At 38.2% G+C, this 22,981-nt stretch overlaps 1 protein-coding gene across 5 annotated transcripts in view; it reads right to left on the bottom strand.

Annotated features, from left to right (window-relative positions):
* The window catches only part of EFR3A (EFR3 homolog A), a 79,920-nt gene that overhangs the window by 44,106 nt on the left and 12,833 nt on the right, over positions 1-22,981 (bottom strand). For 4 of the 5 annotated variants that reach the window (XM_043483156.1, XM_043483157.1, XM_043483158.1 and 1 more), the window contains 4 exons: positions 8,610-8,686; positions 6,345-6,472; positions 4,942-5,092; positions 2,274-2,395 (listed from right to left, as the gene is read on the bottom strand). In XM_043483156.1, coding sequence (XP_043339091.1) covers positions 2,274-2,395; positions 4,942-5,092; positions 6,345-6,472; positions 8,610-8,686 — 478 coding nt within the window. Of the gene's footprint in view, positions 1-2,273; positions 2,396-4,941; positions 5,093-6,344; positions 6,473-8,539; positions 8,687-22,981 lie in introns of all 5 variants that reach the window. The other variant, XM_043483159.1, reaches the window with a different exon arrangement.

Genomic DNA, 22,981 nt, shown 5'->3' with positions numbered 1-22,981 from the left:
TTACTCAGCCGTCAAAAAGAATTCATTTGAATCAGTCCTAATGAGATGGATGAAACTGGAGCCCCTTATACAGAGTGAAGTAAGCCAGAAAGATAAAGAACATTACAGCATACTAACACATATATATGGAATTTAGAAAGGTGATAACGATAACCCTATATGCAAAACGGAAAAAGAGACACAGAAATACAGAACAGACTTTTGAACTCTGTGGGAGAAGGTGAGGGTGGGCTGTTTCGAAAGAACAGCATGTATATTATCTATGGTGAAACAGATCACCAGCCCAGGTGGGATGCATGAGACAAGTGCTCGGGCCTGGTGCACTGGGAAGACCCAGAGGAATCGGGTGGACAGGAAGGTGGGAAGCGGGGATCGGGATGGGGAATACGTGTAAATCTATGGCTGATTCATATCAATGTATGACAAAACCCACTGCAATGTTGTGAAGTAATTAGCCTCCAACTAATAAAAAAAAAAAAAAAAAAGACTGAACATGCACACACGTCGCACATTGCATATGCAAAAAGAACCTGAAAAAGAATGGAGACATAGATGAAGATACATAGATATAAATGAATCACTTTGCTATACACCTGAAACTAACACAGCATTGTAATAAATCAATTATACTCCAGTAAACATTTTTTTAAAGGCTAAAAAAAAAAAAAAAATAAAATCTAATCTATTGGTTCAAGGATAAGAAGAAAGGTAACCAGAAAACAGCATATAAAATCTGGGGAATAAGCTCGCAAGCAGAGCTAAGCTGGTAGCCCACCTTCCCTGAAACACCTTCATTCTGACCAAATGTGACTATTACTTACCCTCCTTTTTAGCTACTAGACTTCCCTGGTGGCTCAGATGGTAAAGGCGTCTGCCTACAATGCAGGAGACCCGGGTTCGATCCCTGGGTTGGGAAGATCCCGAGGAAGGAAATGGCAACCCACTCCAGTATTCTTGCCTGGAAAATTCCATGGACAGAGGAGCCTGGTAGGCTACAGTCCATGGGGTCGCAAAGAGTCGGACACAACTGAGCGACTTCACTTTCACTTAGCTACTACCTGAAATATTCATCATTAGAAGTTTACTCAGCTTATCCAGGACTGTGTCCAAAAGCTATAAAATAGGTTTAGAGACTGGAGGATGAGGGGGAAGTGGGTGATGTTGCCTTACAAGCCCATGGGGAAATAACACACGCCTACAGGAGTAGCGGGTGGAGAATGGGATGTGGCAGTAATATTGCACTGAACAGGTGAGGAAGTGAACATGGAGACAAGACAAATTCTGCCTCTCGTACAAAGCTGGATCTGTTTCATGCAGTTCTCTTAAAGTCCTGAGAGATTCTTCTGCAATCACAAAGGGATAAGCCTAACTTTACTACAAAGTTAGTATGTGCCAAGTCAAGTATTTTAAGAAAATCTTAAAGTTATCAGTCGCATTTCCTACTGGCCATGACCTCTAATTTTATTTGACAGTGTACTGCTAAAAGAAAAAGGGATTTCTAATAATAAAACAAAGCCATGAACATATTCCATGAAAAGTGAAAGAGAAAGTGCCAGCCGCTCAGCTGTGTCCAACTCTTTGTGACCCCATGGACTATAGCCTGTGGGGCTCCTCTGACCACGGAATTCTCCAGGAAAGAATACTGGAGTGGGTAGCCATTTCCTTTTCCAGAGGATTTTCCTGGCCCAGGGATTGAACCCAGGCCTCCTGCACTGCAGGCAGATTCTTTACCATCTGAGCCACCAGGGAATGAGATATGAGAAGAAAATAAAGCTTGACTGGGGGTGGAATGCAGGCGTTGATATTTAATAAATAAAAGGTGGCCAAGGGAGGATTCTCATGGTAAAATGACACCTGAGCAGAAATCTGAACAAAGTGAGGGAAGATGCCATAAGGCAGGTTCTAAGCCAGGAGACCACTCAGTCCAGAGGCCCCGGGGGGAACTGCCCCTGAGGTGCTCACACAAGCGAGGAGACCTACGCGCTGGATCAGCGTGGAAGGGGGAAGAAATGACAGGATGACAGGATCTAACATCGATGAGGGGAGCATTAAAGGGGCATTCTGGGCTACAGTGGAGACTGCATTTTATTCTGATCCAGTTAGGAAACCACTCTCAATTTTGCTTCTTCAGTCAGTTCCTCTAACAGCAATGAGAAGCTGCATTTTAGGAATAAAGCATACATTTCCCATCTTCTTTGGTAATCATTATGTAAGATACAAACACAATATTGAATAAATTACTCCATGACTATAAATTATAAAACAATACATACTCTGTTCGTGTTTCTGGATCACTATGATAGGAGTGACACATGGCACTGAAGCGAGATACAAAAAAATCGTAACGTCTATGATACGATGGTGTGTCTTCTTCAATATTTGCAAATTTGACAAACTAAAAAGAATAACAATAAAGTGTATTATCACCTTTTTCAAAGTGTAGAAAAAATACATTTATTTTCATTCATTATTTGTTACATTGACAAGAAATATCCAAATAAAAAAGCAAATGAAATATGAAATATCATAAATGTCACATATATACGAAAGGAATTTTTTAATAACAAACTTCACAAAATCAAGAATACAGCATTGTAAGTGTTAACTATAACTTTCTGACGTAGTTTCTTTGGAGTGAGTGAGTGCTTGCTCTGACGCTCCTCTGCATTTCCCGGATGCTGGCAATGTTTTCGTGATAACCGCAGTCAGGCCCAAACCTTCAGGGAGTTCTATTTCTTAAATCATAGGTAGGAAATCTTGACAGCTGTTGTATAACACATGAATGAATATTTATACAAACGAGACGGGACAAGAAAAAGGGCACTAAGATGAAGAAAACATCACCAACACAGTAGAGAAGAAAAAGACTCAGACAGTAAAATTTATTCTACTCTTTTTAAAAGATTAAAAAAAAGAGAGAGAGAGATATGCATATGTTTAGGAAATTTAAATATCCTACATGATTCACAAACCCAACCATATGATCCATTAATATGCATCCTTTTTTTCTTATTTGCTTTCTCATTTATTTGGTGGCTTATTGCTTCTAAAATAACCTAAAGATGTCCTGGGAACAAAACTAAAGTACGCATAAACTTGAAAAAATAAAATTATGATACTAAAAGTATTTTAAATTAATTCAGCCAGAGCCAAGTTATCTGTTTTAAATAATTTCATATGACTTAGATGATCTAGAAAAAGGCCACAAATACCACACCTGGGTTCCATCCCAGGTCTGGGAAGATTCCACTTGCGGCAGGGCAACTAAGTCCGTGCACCCAACTACTGAGCCTGCGCACTCCAGAGTCTGTGCCCCGCAGTGAGAAGCCACAGCAAGGAGAAGCCCGCAGAGCAGCTAGAAGTCCCCACTTCAGCAAGCAGAGAAGCCCCAGGCAGCAACAGAAACCCAGCACAACCAAAAAAGTGCACAAAGACGGCTGATAAACACAAAGTACTGAATCAGTCACGTCTGACGGCTTAGCACCCCAAAGAAGTTAAAATCAGACTTCCAGGAAATACTACATAAATAATGTTGGTCAAGATAATATAGCATTTCACTGAATACAATTCACTCAAATCAAAAGTAGGTACCTGGAGATGTTTGTCTTTTTCTCAAATAAGTCATTAAAGGAATTCTAATGGCATGGCTGACTTTCAGTAAAGAAACTTCTGGAGATTTACACTAAAACTCCTTTGCCCCACAGCCATTAACACATTTCCCCTAATTATACAGGATGGATGAATGAGCAGGTCCTACTGTACGGCGGTACGGGGAACTACATTCAGTGTGCTGTGACCTACTGTAACAGAGGAGAAAATGAAAAAGTATACATGTATATATAACTGAGTCAGTCTGCTGTGCAGCAGAAATTAACACAATGTTGTAAACCAATTATACTTCAATAAATTAAAAAAAATTCTAGACTTTCCTCACCTAACTGTAAAGGAAGTAGGAGAAGCCTAAGTAGCTACACTCACTGAAATGGAGGCTGTCACACCACCTGACTGTATTTGGAAATATCCAATATTTTCCCTCTGAAACTAACGGACAAAATCATATTAAAGGTTTTCAAATGAGGATTTTATTTACATAATCTTGGTGAAAAAAAGGAGAATACTGTATTACTACCAACAAAAATAACAGGGCCATACACTTACATGCTGTAAGAACTTTACATTAGCTCACGCCACTCAACAACCCTGTAAGACTGGCACTGGTGTCATCCTCGCTTCACAGGTGAGAAACTGAGGCAGGGAGCAGCTAAGGAACCTGCCCAAGACACACAGCCAGGAAGTGCTGTGGGCCTGATTCAGAGCAAGGCGGTCAAGCCCTAGAGGCCGTGCTGTCCGTCAGCACCCACGGTTCCTAACCGTCCAACAGCTGTCTGCAAGCAACAGCAGGTAACAGATGACTCTTTTGTTGATAAGAATCTGGATGGGAACATGCCGATTGGTTGAATGCCTAAAAGCTTCCTCAGAGATGAAGCTGGAACTGAGAGACTGAGGCTGAAGGCAATACAATGAAACTAAAGATGAGGAGAAAGGTTATCACTGTATTTTATTTTCTTCATTAGATATGCCTTCCCCAACTACACACGTTTCATCAACTAGTTCCAGATAAAAGAAAATGAATGTCGTTAGCAGAAACAGTTTAGAAGCAGTGTTAGAAGGCCAGGGGTAGGGGCAGGAGGAGGTTGTGAGGGGACACGGACACCTTCCACTTATGGCCAGCTGAGTTTCTACCACTTCTTATGATTCGTTAATGTCCTGGATTTCACACAGAACAACAATAAAACTTTGAGACAAAATGTTCTAATCTACAACTCTACTGGTTGCCCAAATACCCCGACCAGAGTATCTGCCTTTACCAGATAAGGACACTCGAAGAAGACTTAATCCAAGTTACGCTAATTACTCTTAAAATTAGAATCGTTTACTTACAGAATTTGTTCCGAGAACTTGAAGCTTTGGTTCCCCTGATTCCAGCAGTTTTGCTACCATATGAAGAAAGCTTTCTACAAATGGCTTGATGCTTTGAGAATGGCAGGCCATAAGAAGTTGGTCTAATGCCTCCATAGCAATTAAAACATACCTAAACATAAGAGAAAAATAATATCAAAGCATCTCTAGCTCTCCAGATTCTCCTCAGCGCACTCACAGGAATAATTAGAATAAATTTATTTAAATGCATAGAACACAGAAAGGCTAATTTAGCAGCATCTGAGTGAGAGCCTAATCTTCTCATAACACTAAGGATGTTGGGGTCCTAAAATGACCTTCAGGTGGGAGGACGCAGAGACCAGACTGCACTCCTCCAACTCTTCTCCTCAGCAAAACCTCTCCCAAAGCTGCTTCCATGTTAACTTCCTGTGAATGTTTTTATAAACACAAATATTCTCCATTTTCCAGCTTTTTAACCATATTTCTCTGCATCTGACCCAAAACAGTTATTATAAGAAATGAGCTTAAATTTCTAACACAATCTATTTGTATTTGTTAATATGAGTATATAAAACAGTATCAGCAGTATTATAAGGAAAGGTATAAATTTTACCTTCCAATTCATCAGATTTTAAAGCTTGTACTAAAAGTTAAAATTCAGAATTTAGATAACTTTGCTTGAACAAATGACCATAAGAACTATTTGTATCAAGACTCACAATTGTAGCAAATGCTCTAAATGGTAACAGTGTAAAAGTAGAGAAAGCCAGCATATCATGTGGAAAATGGAATACACTAAGAAACTAGGATCACAAAATGATAATATGGAAAAGTATTTATATACCAAATTGCAAAGTAATTACTGTTCAAGCACAGAGAATGGATTAAGATGGTAGTCCTTTATTTACAGGTCAATGTATAGCTAGCATAGTTCACATCAGCACGCTTGTTCAGAATTTACATATTCTGAACCTATTATAATATCTAAGCCTAAACGTAGTTCTCTTTTATTATTCCTCTGACAGGCAAAACTGGAGCTGTGCTAAAAATTAGTTTGCTAACACAATTTTTGATAAGTTTTCAATTTTGAAACTGATTTTTAAATTACAGTACTGCACTGACAAACCTTTAAGGGAATCAATTTCTACTATTCCCATTAGGGAAGTTTAAAAATCAGTGGATGCTTAAACAAACAACTCTGTTAACTAACATGAGTTTATTCTTAAACCTGACCACGAGGAAAGTAATAAAAGCCACAGCATCTATTTGGTATATACATATCCTCATACATTACAACACTTTATTCTCCATCCATTATCTTTGCCTGCCTAGATGGCAAAATAATTTATAGGATGATTTAGCCTAGGAAGAATTTTCCAAAGATACTACATTAGTTTCCTTACCCAGTACGATGTCTGACAACATCCCTGCTCAACCTTTCTGCCAGGTAAGAACCAATTCGATCCAGTTTCTCTGGAGCAGATACAGCATAAAATGTCAATTTCTCCATATCGGCTTTAACGAGACCATCCTAAAAATAAAAACAACAATGAGAGAAATAGGTTCTACTTATGCCTGTATTTCCATGCTTAGTGTTTGTATTTCTAAGTGCTGCTTGCTCCTCATCCCCCCTTTATGGATTGGAAATTAATCCATATTTACCCTGAGCCTGCCTGAGAGAGTCTCTTGAGTGCTAATCACCATTCTGGATACGTAGAGCTTTCAGAAAGTTAAAGCACTGCCCCATTTAGGAAAGCATACACCTTCACAAGCAACGGATTATTCTAACACCTTCCTTTATATAGTAAAATAAAAAAAAAAACCAAAAACACAGCTCAATTATACAGTATACTGTAGTACTTATCAGAAAAGGTTGTTATTTGCTCTCCTCATTACAGTACCCTTTGAAGGCAGGGACTATGGCAGGCAGACATCTGCACTCTGGGCACCTTCTGCTGGGTGCATTTTGGACATAGGAGATATTTTTGTTTAACAAATTAAAGATAAGAAATGTTGTCAGCTGGGTTTATGGTTGCCATATATATGCAAGGTTCATGTAAATCTTTTCTTTTTCTTACATCTTATTTTACAGATTTCTCTTCAAGTAGATTTTTTCTAAATGCTTGGCACAAATAAAGATTCTTTCTGTAGCCATTCTCCAATTGACCTGCCACCACTCCCATATCAAAAGTGTTCAAAGCTCCCTCACTGCCAGTAAGATAAGCAGATTTCTTATCTGTTACACATTCCTCCATAATCTTGCCTCCACCTTATCTTCATTAGCTGCATGTTTCAGATTCCTTAAAGAAATGATCTGAATATGCAGTCTATTAAATGATACTTTTGAAATTTCCAATCAGGAATTCAGGAATTGTGCACTATTACCACTCACTATACTACGATTAGGTTACAAGAACCTCCACTTGAAGGCCCTTGTCCCAAATGTTACCTCTTACTTTATCACGCCTTTTCTCTTAGGTACAAAGAAACTAATCTCTGCTTCTCCAGATGGTATATATCCTTCCAAGTTCATTTCTTCTGTGAATCTTCGCAGAGATTGCCAACTCAGAGTGAGTGATACCTTCCTGATTTAAAGGCAGAAACTTTACCCCTGTTTTACCTAACATTTTACTTTCTGATTTATGCACTGTGATTTAATATTTAGTACGCTTTCACTTTATATCAATGGATGGAAAGCTTAAGCCAGGTACCGTATCTCGGAGTTACTTATATGTTATGAATTATCTAGGATAGCTGGTAGCCAATATATTTAACTGATTAGCCTCAGTTAAACAGATTAGCCTTTATACAGTTCCTTAAATCAGATTAAATTAAAAACAAAATATAGCTCATAAATTAATGTTAAGATAACCGAAAAGTTTCTACAGTTGGCCACCGTTTAAAATAAAGCAACCTCTGGAACTCAAACCCGTGTAACATTTTTTTGTTCCTATCTATTTAACACTAGATTAAAGGAGTCTTAGAAAGACAGTGTTAAATAAAATCAATCAAACACAGCTGCTTTGAAGCCAGCAGTCTTCCATAAAAAAGTAATTTTTATACAAAATTAAAAAGCACTTAAGTAAAAAGAGAACAAACGCTGCCTGGAATATTCTCCCTTTACTTTTCAATTATCTTCTGAAAACTGTGTGGCCAGCCCTATTTATTCTCTGGCTCTTAGCCTGGATTTCATTCCTTCAGGTATTCCTTCTTCCAAGTCCAAATCGGGTATCATTCCCACCTACTCCAGCAGTACGCTGTACTTCACTTCTCTATCACAGCATTCTTTCACTAATATTGCAGTTGCCAATTTACTTGTCTATGAGCTTGGTGGGAGCAGAAGACTGTGTCTGTATTCACAGCTGTGTTCTTGGCATTTTGTAAATAATCTGAGACTAGTTCATAAATCTAGGAACTGTACACACTTAAGAACATCACCTATCCATCATTCTGAATACATGCCTAATCTAAGAAAAGAATCTGAAAACCAGGCAAGCAAGCATGGATCATTTAAAGGTTAAAAAAAAGGGAAGTATAAAAATAGTAGTGTACATGATGAGATTTGGGAGTAAAAGTAGAGAAATGAAATTAGGGAAACCTTAGGGAGATCAGCAGGGGGGAAGGATGGGTCAGCAAAGAGAAGGATCAGTAGATGTAGATCAAATTACTTTTGGATCTTCAGGGAATATGTTGTCCACCAGGCGTTTGTAGCGAGGACGCAGAGCAGAACAGCAGCAACACACTCCTGTTCAAAAAAGAACAAAATCACAAAGTACGGCAATTAATCATATTGTAAACTGATCTAAAAGTTCAAGTTCTGAGTATTTATGGGTTATTAAAAATAAAGAGGAAAAGTTCAAACAGCCAGAAACAGAAATGGGTATGCAAATTCAGTTATTAAGTAAGAAATGAAAAAGTCAAATTTCTCCTCCCCTCCCCAAAGACACCAGGCCAAAATGAACATGCTAATGAATTATTCCAGAGTTTCGATCCAAACTGCTCTGGAGCATGGTGTGGGTGTGTATACATGCACGCATGACTACCAAATTCACCCTATAAAGTATATATGTACTTGGTACCCCCACCTCATTTCCTTTCTGATCTCATCTTCTACTATTCTCTGCATCATCCCCTACTTACCTCCCCCCAAACCCCACTTCTGCCTGGCCCAATCCACTCAGTTCCAGCTACAATGGTCTCAAAATGGTAGTTCGCTACACTAGGAAGTATAGCTGGTGAAAACAGTTAACACCTCTATCTACATGATGAATTATATAAAGAAGCTGCAATACAGAGAGAATCAACCTCAAGGGTAAGTCCAGGAATTTCAAAAACTGCTCAAAGACTGCTCTGTACATTTTCCGTCATGCATTTGGATGAGAAGACCTAGGTTCACTCCAATTCTTTCACTTAAGGGGTCGCATGCCCTTGAGGGAAAGCACATCATCTCACTGGAAAGAACTGTGAGGAGGAGGAGGGATCCGTTTTCTTGTCCTACAAACTAATAACTTAGTGGGAATGTTGGTCTTGAGCCACTATACAAGCATTCCCATGATTTATGAAACTGGGGTATGTGTGTCTGTGGCTAAGTGTGCGTGTGTATGTGCTTAGAAACCAAATGATGGCATGAGAGAACACCAGCCAGAAGCCAAGGGAGCTCAGACCTAAGCAGACGTCTACCATCTCATCGAGGAATGTTATTCAACAGACAACTCCGGGTCTCATTTTGCTCATGAAGCATACATAATTCATGCAGGCAGCAGTAACATGTCAAGTGAGTGCCCAACATGCCAAAACATGTAAGACTGAGTCCAGATTTGCAGTAGAATGGAGTCATTATGCTGATAAAAACAAGACAGAATTAAGACATGTACAGCAATTTTGGTGATTATAAAGTAATGGACATACATTATTTAAAATTTCCAGCAAATTAGTGAGATGTTGTTATCACTACCACTTTACAAGAAACTGTAGAAGAACCGACCAAGTAATTTACTCAGCAGCAACGTCTAGGTGAGTATCCAACGCCTGACTCTGAAACCTCATGCTCTTTCCACGGAACCACTGATACCAGAGGTCAAATCAATTAACATACAGATGTTTATTTGCACATACTACTTCCCGAACACCACATCAGATGCCACAGACACAGGAAAGTATAAGAGTCAAGATCTCTGCCCTTGAGTTTATAAACTGTCATAAAAATAGTGAATAATTCAACAGCATATATTTAGGCACCACATGTAGATAATATAAAATGCTGCCTACTGTTCAGGATGTTTTCTACGTCAAAAGGAGAAAAAAATTCCAGAGTCCATTAGGGGATTTTTTTTTCAGACTAACTCCAATATACCTGAACTATTTTTAAAGCCCAAAAGCAAAACACAGGCCTGATTATTAGAAAGAAGAGCAAGGGTAAAAGCAAAGTAAGCGAAAGTCACATTCCTGTGTCAATTATACCTAATACAAAAATACTTCAGATGAATATTAATACACAGAAATAAATTAAAATCAAATATGTATCAAGTGATTAACTTACACAGGGCACTGAGCTGGGTATTGCAATGATGAAAGAAGCTTATAACCTGATAAGAAGATTAGGAGGAATACTTTGCTACACTAATGCAAAGCCAAATATAGAAAATTCAAATTGCTATTATGGCAAAGAGACTAGCAATGCAACTGAAAAACTCCCCAAGCTTCAAGTTTCCTGTTAGGGTTAGAAGGATATCCTTCCTGTTAGAAGGATAAATTATGTAATGTTCAAAAGGCTAAGAATTCTTAATAAGGTATTAAGTCTCATTTACATTGACACTTTCTGATATTATACACTGCTTTTAGTTTTAAAAAAGCTTCCAAAAAATGTGGACTTCGGAATACACATAATACCCAGTTCTCACTTTGAAGAAGCATAGGGTCTACTGGAAGAGACAGATGAGAAAAACGACAAAATGCCCAATAGGGGGTTAAGGGCAGAAGCTCTGGAGTCAGACAGATCTGAGGTGAACCCAGTATCTTTTACTGTCCAGTGAGGCAGGCACATTATTTTCTCTTATCTTACCTGTTTCCTCATCAGTGTAGTAACACCTTCTTCATATTTATTGGGAAAATGAAATAAAATTATACGTGAAGTTCTTATTAAGGGTGTAACATTTGGTAAGCATCCAACAGATTGGTAGTTACTATTACTAATGCTATATGTAAGTGGAGGACAGAGGAACTTGGCAAATTATAGCCCACGGGGTTGCAAAAGAGTCGGACAAGACTGAGTGACTAAACAAAAACAAATAAGATAAGAACTACAATCAGAGTAACCGAGATGCGTGAGGGTCCTTGAGACAGTATTCCCGACAGTGTGAAAACCTTTGCTGAGAATTAATCATCTAAACATCCAACAAATTCTCTACGTGGTTCACAACAAGCTTTCAATAACAAGACCCGAGTCCAAGGGGATGACTGCTTTTTTCTGACATGCTGTGCGTAGCACTATACCAAGCACTTGGCCGCATTATCCACGCGCTCCCACAGCAACTCTGAGAGGGCCAGGAGTGGCTCTGTTTGGCTAAGGAGCTACGGGAGGCTCGTTTGCCCCATATCCCGTATGGCACAGCTGGTCCACACAGAGGAGCAGAGACTCCAACAGACATGATGACTTTCAAGGGTGACTGCCACGCTAACCTGCAGCCCATGGGGTCACAGAGAGTCAGACACGACTGAGCGGCTAAACAACAACAGCAGAACGCAAGGCCTGGACGCTTTCTGAACCCCTTGAAACATTTGAGCTCTCCACAAACCTTGCCCAATGGACACGACCGCAGGAACGAGTCTGAGATGAGGAGTGCCCTGCCATGGAGGGAATACACGGCCACCGCGCGTTTCTCCAGGAAGTCCAAACAAAACAACTTCCTGACCTCTTACTGTACATGGAAACCGACCAATCAAGAGAGACAGCTGAAACGAGGTTTAAAAGCTTCAATATACTCGGGTTTCTAGAAAATGATAACGCTGAAGGTGAAGTGAGTGGTAATTGTAACCACAAAAGAGAGAACTCCATCGGCTATTTTAGATAAGAGAATACTGTGCTTATCAACATCACAAGAACAAGCAAAATGAAAGCATTGGACCTACTCAGGCATAGAAGTGTGGGGGACTCCCCCGTCGACGTCAGTTCATAAGGCTTTTCGAATTCAGCTGCAGGTACCTGAACATAGTCCTTCATGTTCTAAGAGGCGAGTTTCTAGTCGCTCTTTCAGCTCTTAGATCCTTTTACCTCCTGTTCAGGAAGTGCCTAGTTCACTTTACTTGTAATTAATTAGCGGAGGGTACTAGTATACTGTAAAGTATCTACTTGTTGACATCAAACATAAAGCTATCAAGAACCTGATAATATCCGTATCGAATTCTGCTAGCGAGGCCAAACAGCTTAAACAGATATGATTAAAACACTGCACTGCTAGTTTACTAAAGATAGATTTTTATACAGTTCGAATAAGAAAATAAACCTATTTTCTATTTTTTCCCTTTAATTCTTCCTCATCCTAGCTTCCGATCCCGTCCAACAAACTCCTCACTTCTCAACTGGTCCCAACTTTCTCTTTTCCAAAGGAAAAAAGGGGGCTAAGCGTAGCATAGAGAGGCTCAAGCAACTGGCAAGTGTGAGCAATCACTTCCTTTAAATTTAATTCTAACACACAAAGGAGAAGGTAATCCACTATTCTCCTCCTGTAGCATACGGAATTCAGAACCTGACTTACGATACAGTAGGAGAAATAGGAAATCTCAAGTGGGTAACTGAACTATGGAAAAATTGAATTGGGGCATAGCTGGAAGGAAAAATTATGACCAAGAAGGGTGCCAAGCTGTGTATTATAGTGGTGTGCAGGCAGGCCCATGGGGCAATCTGTTCAATAATGCTCTCTGAGCCTTAGTCAGGGAACAGAAAAGTCCTTCTACCAATCTCTCAGGGTTAGGAGTACTAACAACAACAACAAAAAATGCCTGGAATGTAGAAGCCACTTTAAAAGCACTACACCCACACATTTATTTTAGTAAAATTTGCATACTCCTAAATTAACCACTTCTTCTTTAGAGACACCCAAGACACGTGAATTCATCAGAGTCTCCTAGTTCTCCCTGCGGACAGGTGTGAGATATATTGGCCTCTAGAATCCTCCTCCTCTGATGGTGAGGTGTTATGAATAATTTCTAACCCATTCTGAGCCAACAGGCCTTCAGCAACTGCACAGAAAGCCTCACAGAAAAAAAAAAAAAAAAAAAGAAAGCCTCACAGCTGAGCTGACAGAAGCATGGACCAGGTGCAGGAGCACTCTGGGGTGCTGGGAGAATTCTGCTTCATGGGCCAACATTCCACGTGGTTGTCCAGCACTGAATACTGCTGTTTTGTAATGACATCCGCTTTCCTAATGCAGCTCTGTAAGTCTGGGGGTTTAGATAACTAAGACTCCTTTTAAAATAAGCTATACTTTCAACTAACCATATTACCCAATGATAATTTAAATCTAACTGGAATTATTAATGTCTCCATTACTAAATTACTAATAATTAAACAATTAGTGTTTATTATTAAACATCACCATAGCACTGGATACCTGGGATAAAGCTACCCTCTAAAACAAAAATAGTAAGTTACTATCACTGTCACTGAAGTTGAAGAACGCTTAGATCTTCTGGTGGAAACCAACTGTATTAGGTTTGTCTTGCGCTTTATTAAAGGAAAAAAATCACAGTATCTATACCTTCTAGACAGCAGTTATATTACCTTGGTTTATAATTCTTATGTGTAATACATTAGGAATTTGCTGGTATACTTAGGGCTTACTAAATCTCATATTTTTAAATGGGAATAGCTATGATTACTGGATTCTGGTCCTTATGATATTTCTATCATTGCACCTAAAACAAATTATTGTACTTAGTTATACACACATTTGTCTTTCCCACCAGAATGAGTCACATCAATATAAAGTCCATATATTTTGTTCATTGTTGTATGTCTGGAATATAACAGACATTCACAAAAAACGCTCCTTCACTTAATGAATGTGGACCCAAGGTTCACTGATAAAACAAATTTAGTTATCTGTTGATATGTACTACACAAATCAAAATGATAAGAAAACTGTCCATCACAAAATAGTAAATAAATGCCAGAATCATATAATTTCTCCAATGAATAGCTGACAATGTCAACTGAATCACTTTAAACAATTCATGTTTTCTTTTTAGACCTGGCAGAAGCTATCAGTAATCAAGTTGAAAAGAGAGAGCATGTTTTTCTATTAGAAGATTTTAAAAATTCATTACTTCAAGACCTCTAGCTCTGTAGTATCCAAAACGCAAAAGACTCTGCATCACATATATTCTCTTCAAGGTTGAAATTAAAAACTACTCATTCAGTTAATGTCAGAACAAGACACTTACTTCATACCATTAAAAGACTTTAGTAACATACAGTCATACTCACACATCCCTCCCAAGTAACTAACACTTAACATGTAGATTTACATTTACCATTCACACACACATACACTACTTATAAAGCCTGTAATATGGGTGTTACTCCTGCACTTCAACTTGGGTACAAGGTATCGTGGTAAGAACTATAGAGTCCAAAAGGTAACTAACTACTTGAAGAGACAAAGATTTAAAAGTTGAAGTTTAGAGAGGCTCAAGAGGGAGGGGTCCCGTATATAATTATGACTGATTCACGTCGCTGTACGGCAGAAACCAGCACAATATTGTAAAGCGATTTTCCTCCAATTAGAAAATAAATAAAAATTGAAATTGAAAACAAGATTTGGACAATACTGGAGGACAAGAGCAATCTAATGTCAAATGGACCACATGGCTACAGGGCCACAGAAGTTGAGAGAAGAGAGAAAGCACTCCTAGCTCACGTGAAAGGTTTTATGAAGGACACGGGAGCTGAGCTGAGGGCTCCCCCTGAAGAACGAGTAGAACTATAAGGAAACTGGAGACACCGAGGACAATTACAGGCAGATGGAACAGTGCAAGTTTCCCTATGGGCGACGGCACATGGAAAACCCCAAATGTGTGTTCCAATGACTCAGAGCTCAGAAAGGAAGGAACCTAGGAGATGGCACAAAGGAAGCATCGAAAAGGTCTGCTGAATAATTAGACAGGAGTCAAAGAAAAATGGGGACAAAACACTCTTATCTTCAGGAAAGTGTTCCTTTTAAAAGGTTTCTAATCCATTAGAGGAGTATTTTATTACATGACTCTTTCCGTAAGTAATTCTATACCATCTTTCTTCTCATTCTCGATTTCACTACTTGTTTTTTATTCCCAGGCACATAAACTTCATGGAAAAGGACAACAAAGGCATTAACTGGAATTAAAGCTCCAATTCTTTTTTAAAAGATGGTCTTTCCACTGCATTGCAATACTTGCCTCTGCAAAAGGCATAACATAGACAAAAGTCTGTTATCACAAAACTATTCTGAAATACTGTCTGTAGGAAAAAAAAAAAAACAGCTTTTCTTCTGAGTCAACTCGTGATCGATCAGTCTATACTTAACATATTTTTCCCCACTATCACAATTTTAAAGAAAAAAAAAAGGTACTGTTTACTTACAAATAGTCAATTTATAGATTTATACCTAGATTTTACTGTATTCTACCATACTTAACTGAAAAAAAAATATTACTCAGCAGAGTTAACCTGAAAAATAAAATATACAATAGATATGGTTTTAAGAAAATGTAATTCTGTTAAGACTGCATTTGAAAATCTTTTGGAATCATCATACAGGGGGAAAAAAACTCCACAAAAATTAAAATAAGGAAATATAATGCTCTACTCATTTCATCTGACATTGGTTTAGTTGGCAAAGCAAACAAGAAAGGATCCACTGGGTGACACAGAAACTAGAGCTGAGGCAGGAAAGCAAAGTCCTGACACCTCTGTCTCCACCATCAGGACACAACCCGGGCTCACGTCTGCTTCCAGGACCAGACTGCATGACTGGACTCTGCGAGCCACAGACCTTCCTTCAGCGCACCCGCGGTGGTCCCGGGCGGGAGCACACAGCACTCCAGTGTCCTGGTCTCCCGAGGTAAGAAACTAGATGAGGCAGAACTGAAACTGAAATAGTAGGTGATTTTCCTTTTGTTTAACAGACAGAATACTAACTAAATGTCCTCTGTGATAATGCCAGTAGTACTGTTAAGAATTACAAAAGGAATCACCTTTTCTCCACGTGTAATTAAAAAAAAAAAAGCATGTGAGAAATAACTTTCCTCTTGAATCCACACCATGTTCTTGACTAATTATGGTGGCAATTACTCTGCACAACTAACATGCTTTGGGGGAAGAGAGAATTATGTAATGGTCAAAGATAAATTCTCTCTCCCTGGCTTTCAGTAGCTCACAGTCTGACAGGACAAGATAATCATATACAAAAAGAACTGTAACTCGATGGGGTAACAGACATGACAGAAGAGACTGCTATCGGAGAACAGCAGTGCAACCCTAACCTTCCTGCAAGAAGTAATGACTAAACTAAGTCTTAAGGAAGCAGCAAAAATTCAGCAAAAAAGGGAGGATCATTCCAGGTGGGGAGAGCCACATGACAAGAACAAGAGTGTAGTTTTAATTTCCAAACAAATCATAAAGTTCTGCAGCATGAGAGAAATGGCTAGACAAACTTGTAGGAAGCTGACGTGGAAACCAACTCAAAGTAGAAGGTACAGAGAGAGAGGAGTCAAAAGTAACAGACAGGATAGTCTGAACAAGTGACTGGATGGTGGTGTCCAATAAGGAACAGAGGAAGATAAATTTGGCGGTGGGAGGAGGGTATCAGAAAGAGAATAAATTTTATTCTGCACATGTTAAATTTGAGGTTACAAACCTAAAAGTGAGACATCTTGTAGTAGGCAAATGATTTAGACCAGAAAGAAAAATTTAAGAGCCAAAAGCATATAAATGATAGCAAAAGCAACTAGTTTAACTAGCTGAAGTCAACAAAGAAACATAGGATGGAATTAAGAGAATTCTGGGGAAAGCAAGCATTTAAGGAATGACTAGCAGAGAAGGAAGTGAAAGGGAGACATTTAAAGAGATAGGAAGAAAACTATAAAAAGAATAGTGATAGAGAAAACAAAAGAGAGTTTTCCAAACTGTATGCCTTCTATAAAAGTACCAATTTACATAGATAAATAAGAACTCCAAAAAAACAGGAAAAAAAGAAATACTCTAAGAACTAAGGAAGAGCAGAAAAAGAAATTAAGAGTATTTTTAAAAAACACATGAAAGTGAAAATTTTCGTATTTTACAGTAATATAAACTAAAATTTCAAGACGTGTTAAATATTTTAACCAAAAATAAATCAAAGCAGTGGCAGTTTCAGAATATCCAGAATGAAAAACACTATTCTACAGACTCTACATTTGATGTGGGAAAAAATAGAGACTAATCACATAGTTTACAAAGATTAAAGGTTCTTCTTAAAAATAAAATGATGGATAATATGAAATATCCCTTAAAAGGACCTAGTAATACATTTCATTACTATCTTAATTAGTTTTTAGTAAGATACAAGTCTTCTATCTGAAATACGTAACTAGACTATGTTCTACAATGTTGAGTAAATAATGAAGGATAAAAATAATTGATTAGAGTGAAATAATGGCAAAATGAAAATTCTACTAAAGATTGGAAGAAAAAAACTATTACTGAAGAAAACCCAAACTTCGTTTGGCATGTGGTATTGAAAATAGGATAAAAAAGCAAGATTTCTTCTAAAAAATCATCAATTGAGCACTGGTTTTATTCTAGTAATAGATACAATTTAACAGAAGTTTCACATTAAGGAAGTCTTCCAAGATAGACATTCAAAAAACACTGTAACTGTTTCATGTCTAGTCAACCAATCAAAAGAGATTTATAAAGCCTCTACTATATGTTAAGTGCCAGAAATACAAGATGTGTGTTTTCCAGAGAAAGATACAATTCAAAAATTCTAGTTGTCACACTGTATTTGTATAAATTTGTATCATTTTTATTTGCTGCTTTCATATTTAATATCCTTTGAAAGCAAATCACTTCTATATAATTCTCTGGATGCTCTTCATCACGTATCAGTGGTCAGAAGTGGAGTATAGTACATCCTCAGTCTACAAGAGCTAAGTATCTAACTGTTAACCAAAAGGAATTCTGTCCTATTTCATGGATTCTGCAAAAAAAAGAAGTGCTGTTGGATTTGACTTAACTGTAGACAGATTGTAATATGGTATGTTTGAAGGCTACTAAATGCAACTCATAATGCTTAACAATCTTCATTCTTTTAGTTTAAAAAAATGTCTAAGACAGAATGTATCTGGTAGTAAATGTCAAAGTGTCAGGCATTACCCAAATATTTAAAGGACATCATGTAAAAAAGGACTGGTCTGTGATGCCCTCAGAGGACAGAAGTTGGACAGAAGTAGTCAAAATACTTTAGAACTCCCTGAGCGCTTTCAGATAGGATTATCTGTCAGCTGCTGTCCAGATTCAAACTAGAGGTTAGATTAGGTGGCTCAGATGGTAAAGAGTCTGCCTGCAATGTGGGAGATCCAGGTTCGATCCCTGGGTCAGGAAGATCCCCTGGAGAAGGAAATGGCAACCCACTTCAGCATTGTTGCCTGGAAAATCCCATGGATGGAAGAGCCTGGCAGGCTACAGTCCATGGGGTTGCAAAGAGTTGGACACGACTGAGCGACTTCACTAAGTAACCAAAGATTCCTTCTGATTCTAAAAGCACATGACATTCCAACTCAACTGCAAAACAAATATTTATGAATACTAATTATGTGGAAAGTACTATACAAGGTATTGTGGAAGGTATAGAAAAGACCAGCAATGTAAACTATTATTTAACAAGGATACATATGCTTTGATACTTCCCTTCCAAATTAACGTGCCATGCAGGTAACAAGAAAGTCTACTGAAGTTGTGGTCAACAAAACACCATGAACCAAAACCAGATCAATGTTTAAAGTTCGAACCTTGACTCACAGTAAAAGCCTTTTATTTCTCCTCAGAAGCTGTCTGAATGTGACATTTCCAATTTGTGAAAGTTTAAAAAAAAAAAAAAAAAAAAAACCTGACATTTCCAGATGCCTTTGAAAGGCTGTGCAGCTCATATAAAGCAAAATTAACACAGCAAGAATATGACTACAAGACATTTCATTGTATGTCAGAAACATATTGAGAATATAATGGAAATAAACTTTTCCACATTAGGCCAATTATAAGATAGTTCATTTCAGAGCATACCTACAAAAACCCAAATTACTTATTTTACAAAATATATACGATAAATCTAATAGTTTATTTTAGCTACACACACACATTTATTTAAAGATTTAAAAAGTGAAATCAGTTACTTTACCAAAATAAACATCTCCCCAATTTACTTATACTTCATTGACAGGCTAGTCTTGGAGGTGAACCTGGATACAATCTCTACCTTTTCAGCCTTGTTTCGCAAATAAAAACTGTGACTATTTACAGTTCTTAAAATCAAGGCCCAAACTTCATTTCCACGCATTTGCTTATACCATTCTATCTATACAGAATATCCTACCTTCACAAAAAGTAGTACAGATCAGATGCATTCAGTAGTAAGATAATAGATGTTCCAACTACAAAAGGCTCCTGGACTTGGAATCCACTGTAAATTCTAAAATAGTAGGTTCAACAATTTCAAACATAACTCATAACACTGAGATGGTCAAGAAAGTATGAGAAGAAAGAAAGAAAGGCATCTTTGCAACTAACTACAGAAACAGGACAGAGTTGACAGTGGAGCAGAATTCTGTACCTGCAAAACCAACGCAGTGGCCTGACAAGACAGTCGGAGGGTTCAGAATAATGAGGCTCAAGTATATTAATTTAAGATAACAAAGTTGTCCATTTGCTAGTCAGGAATACTTGGAAGATTAGAGAAATTAAATGAAGCTAATTTTTGAAAGCAACAGACAAATGCTGCAGGTTGAATTGTGTCCCCCAAAAAGATGTGCTGAAGTCCTAGCCTCAGTACCTGTGATGGTGGCCTTACTTGGAAACAGAGTTTTTGCACATGGCATCAAATTAAAAGGAGCTCATCCTCGATTAGGGTGGACCCTTAATCCAGAGACTGGTCCCTCAAAAGAGAAAGATATGGGAGACAAAAGGAAGAAGGCCACATGAAGATAAGAAAGACAAGTTCTGCTGCTACAAACCAAGGCACTCTAAGGCTTGCCAGCACTACTAGTGCCGGAAGAGGCAAGCAAGGCTCCTTCCCTAGAACCTTGTGGGGAGCGTGGCCCTGCCCACACCTTGATTTCAGACTTCTAGCTGCCAGGAACTGTAACAATACTTTGCTGCCTTAAGCCATTCAGGTTATGGTATCTTGTTATTGCAGCTTAGAGAAACTAAAACAAATAAAATTTCACAGAATGTGTAGATCAGTAAATTCTGTATGTGCTTAAATATTAGGTATGTACCATTCCTGAAATCAGTTCAAATGCTAAAATGACGTGAAGTCAGGCTCCAGAGAATTTAGTGGCGGTGGTGGTTTAGTCACTAAGTTGTGTCCAACTCTTGCGACCCCATGGACCGTAGTCTGCCAGGTTCCTCTGTCCACGTGATTTCCTACACAAGAATATAGGAGTGGGTTGCCATTTTCCTTCTCCAAGAGACTTGGTAGCATACCAGATAACCGAAGCATGAAAAGAATTTTTATTCATTTCTACCAATTTTCTTCTTGCACTAGATATACTTCTCTTTAAGTAAATGAATATTTGGCTTCAGTAGAAGAAAAAGTGACTATGCCATCAGTTTACATCAAAGTTTAATAAATAAGCATGCTTTAAAACATGAAAATACTGTAAGTAAAAGAAATCACTTCACCTTCAAGTCTTATATAGCTATTACAAATTGCACTGTATCCCCTGCAAAACTCATATGCTGAAGTTCTCTCAGGGCCTCAGAATGGGACCTTATTTAGAATAAGAGGTAATTCAGTTAGGATGACGTCATTAGTGGAGGCCCTAATCCAACATACCTGGTATCCTCATAAAAGGGGAAATTTTAGACAGACGTGCATGCAGGGGGAGTTCCACATGCACGTGAAATTGGCCATCTATTAACACAAGCCAGGTAAAGAGACCTGGAACACACCTTCCCTCACAGCCCTCAGAAGGAACCAACCTTGATTTCAGACTGCTGACCTCCAGAACTGTACGCTAATAAATTCTCTGTTCAAAGTCACTCAGTTTGTGGTATTTTAATAAAATTACCACTGTAATCAGCAGTCCTGGTCAACTAATAGAACATCAAACACAAAATGCATGTTCCCTAGGGCACAAATTCTGGCTGCAGGGATACAGTGCAAAACGCAGTAGAAAACCCAAAGACCCAACCCAAGCCAGCTCAGGAATATGCTGTTCTTATTTACTCCCTATCTGTCAGTCTGATTCCTTCAGAACACACTCAACAAATATTCATCTACTACATTCCAAATTTTATCTTCCTTAATGCTTATAACTGTATGAGGTAGGCATCAACATTTACAGGTTACAAATAGGAAATCACAAAGATAAAGCAATCTGTCCGAGGTCACACAACTAGAAGTGGTGGACCCCCTTAAGAGTCTGTGCTCTTGACAGTTTCTAAACTGTACTGTCTTCCTGAGATGGCTTTCTCTTTAATTTTTTAAATAATATGCACTGTTTAATATTGACTATATTATGCAGCTACCCAAAGATGACACTACTGTCACCACAGCTCTCCAAGGGTATAAAAACCAAGTCAGGTAGTAGAGAATGGAGAAGAGACATCCTGCCTGAGAACCTGTCCTATTACAAAATGTCATATTCCCACATATGGGCTTCCCTGGTGGCTCAGCTGGGACAGAATGTGCCTGCAATGTGGGAGACCTGGGTTTGATCCCTGGGTCAGGAAGATCCCCTGGAGAAGGGAACGGCTACCCACTCCAGTATCACGGCCTGGAGAATCCCATGAACTGTTTAGTCCATGGGGTTGCAAAGAGTCGGACATAACTGAGCGACTTTCACTTTCATTTTTCCCACTTCCAGAAATTATCTTCTTTTTCTATTATAGGTTACTCTGAGCTCTAAAATGTCCCTAAGGGTACAAGAACATCATGAAAGGAAGAATGAGAAACTTTTATTAGGCTATTAGATTGCCCCCACGAGAAGTTACTGGTGAGTTCCCAGCATGCCAGAGAGTGAACAAGAGCTATATGGAGCTCAGCCACTGGAAAAAGGGAGACAGAACCTCATCACTTTACAAAATCACAACCAATCACTGTCTTAAAGTTTTCTTACCTACTGTGACAACAAAATACTCCCAAAATTACCAAAGAAAATAATAAAAACATTTATATATAAACTTTCACAAAATTCCAGCAGCAAATCTATATGTAAACTAAGTCCCAGTTTTGAAGCTACAGCCCATTTTTATTTTATAAAAATAAGGTGGGAATCCTTTGCTTTATTACAATGTGGGTATACAGAGGGGAAAGTCCAGTTAATTCTCCCCTCGACAGATTAAAGCATTCATTTTGGGATTATGGCAATCTGATACTAGATGAGTTCAGACTTTTAAACTTAAAATATATGTGTAAGCTTTAATTTCTGACCTAAAATAAAGAGGTTAAAAAGAACTAGAATTTCAGAATCTTGCCACTCAATATCTTTAATTTTAGCATGTCTCCTAACACAGTGCAATTTATCAAATTATGAGTCCTACTGAATCAAAACCTGGGAGAAAAGAAAGGTTGGGCATCCAGGAGTTGACATTCATAATCACTGCTTGGGTAATCTGTATCATTTTTGTTTCACATAAAAATCAAGTCTTACCATATATTTAATATAGGTAAATTTAATGGTATGCAAATTATATATCTTAATAAAGCTTTTTTAAAAAGTCAGTTATTCCCATCAGTATACTTACTGTGACCTTAATAAATATTTGCTATACTACTGTCCACAACAAAAACCTGGATATTAAAAA

This window comes from Cervus canadensis, chromosome 12, assembly GCF_019320065.1.
Source record: "Cervus canadensis isolate Bull #8, Minnesota chromosome 12, ASM1932006v1, whole genome shotgun sequence".
NCBI classification, from domain to species: domain Eukaryota; kingdom Metazoa; phylum Chordata; class Mammalia; order Artiodactyla; family Cervidae; genus Cervus; species Cervus canadensis.
Note: the sequence above shows the minus strand (reverse complement) of the source record. Positions and strands in the feature narration are given on the sequence as shown.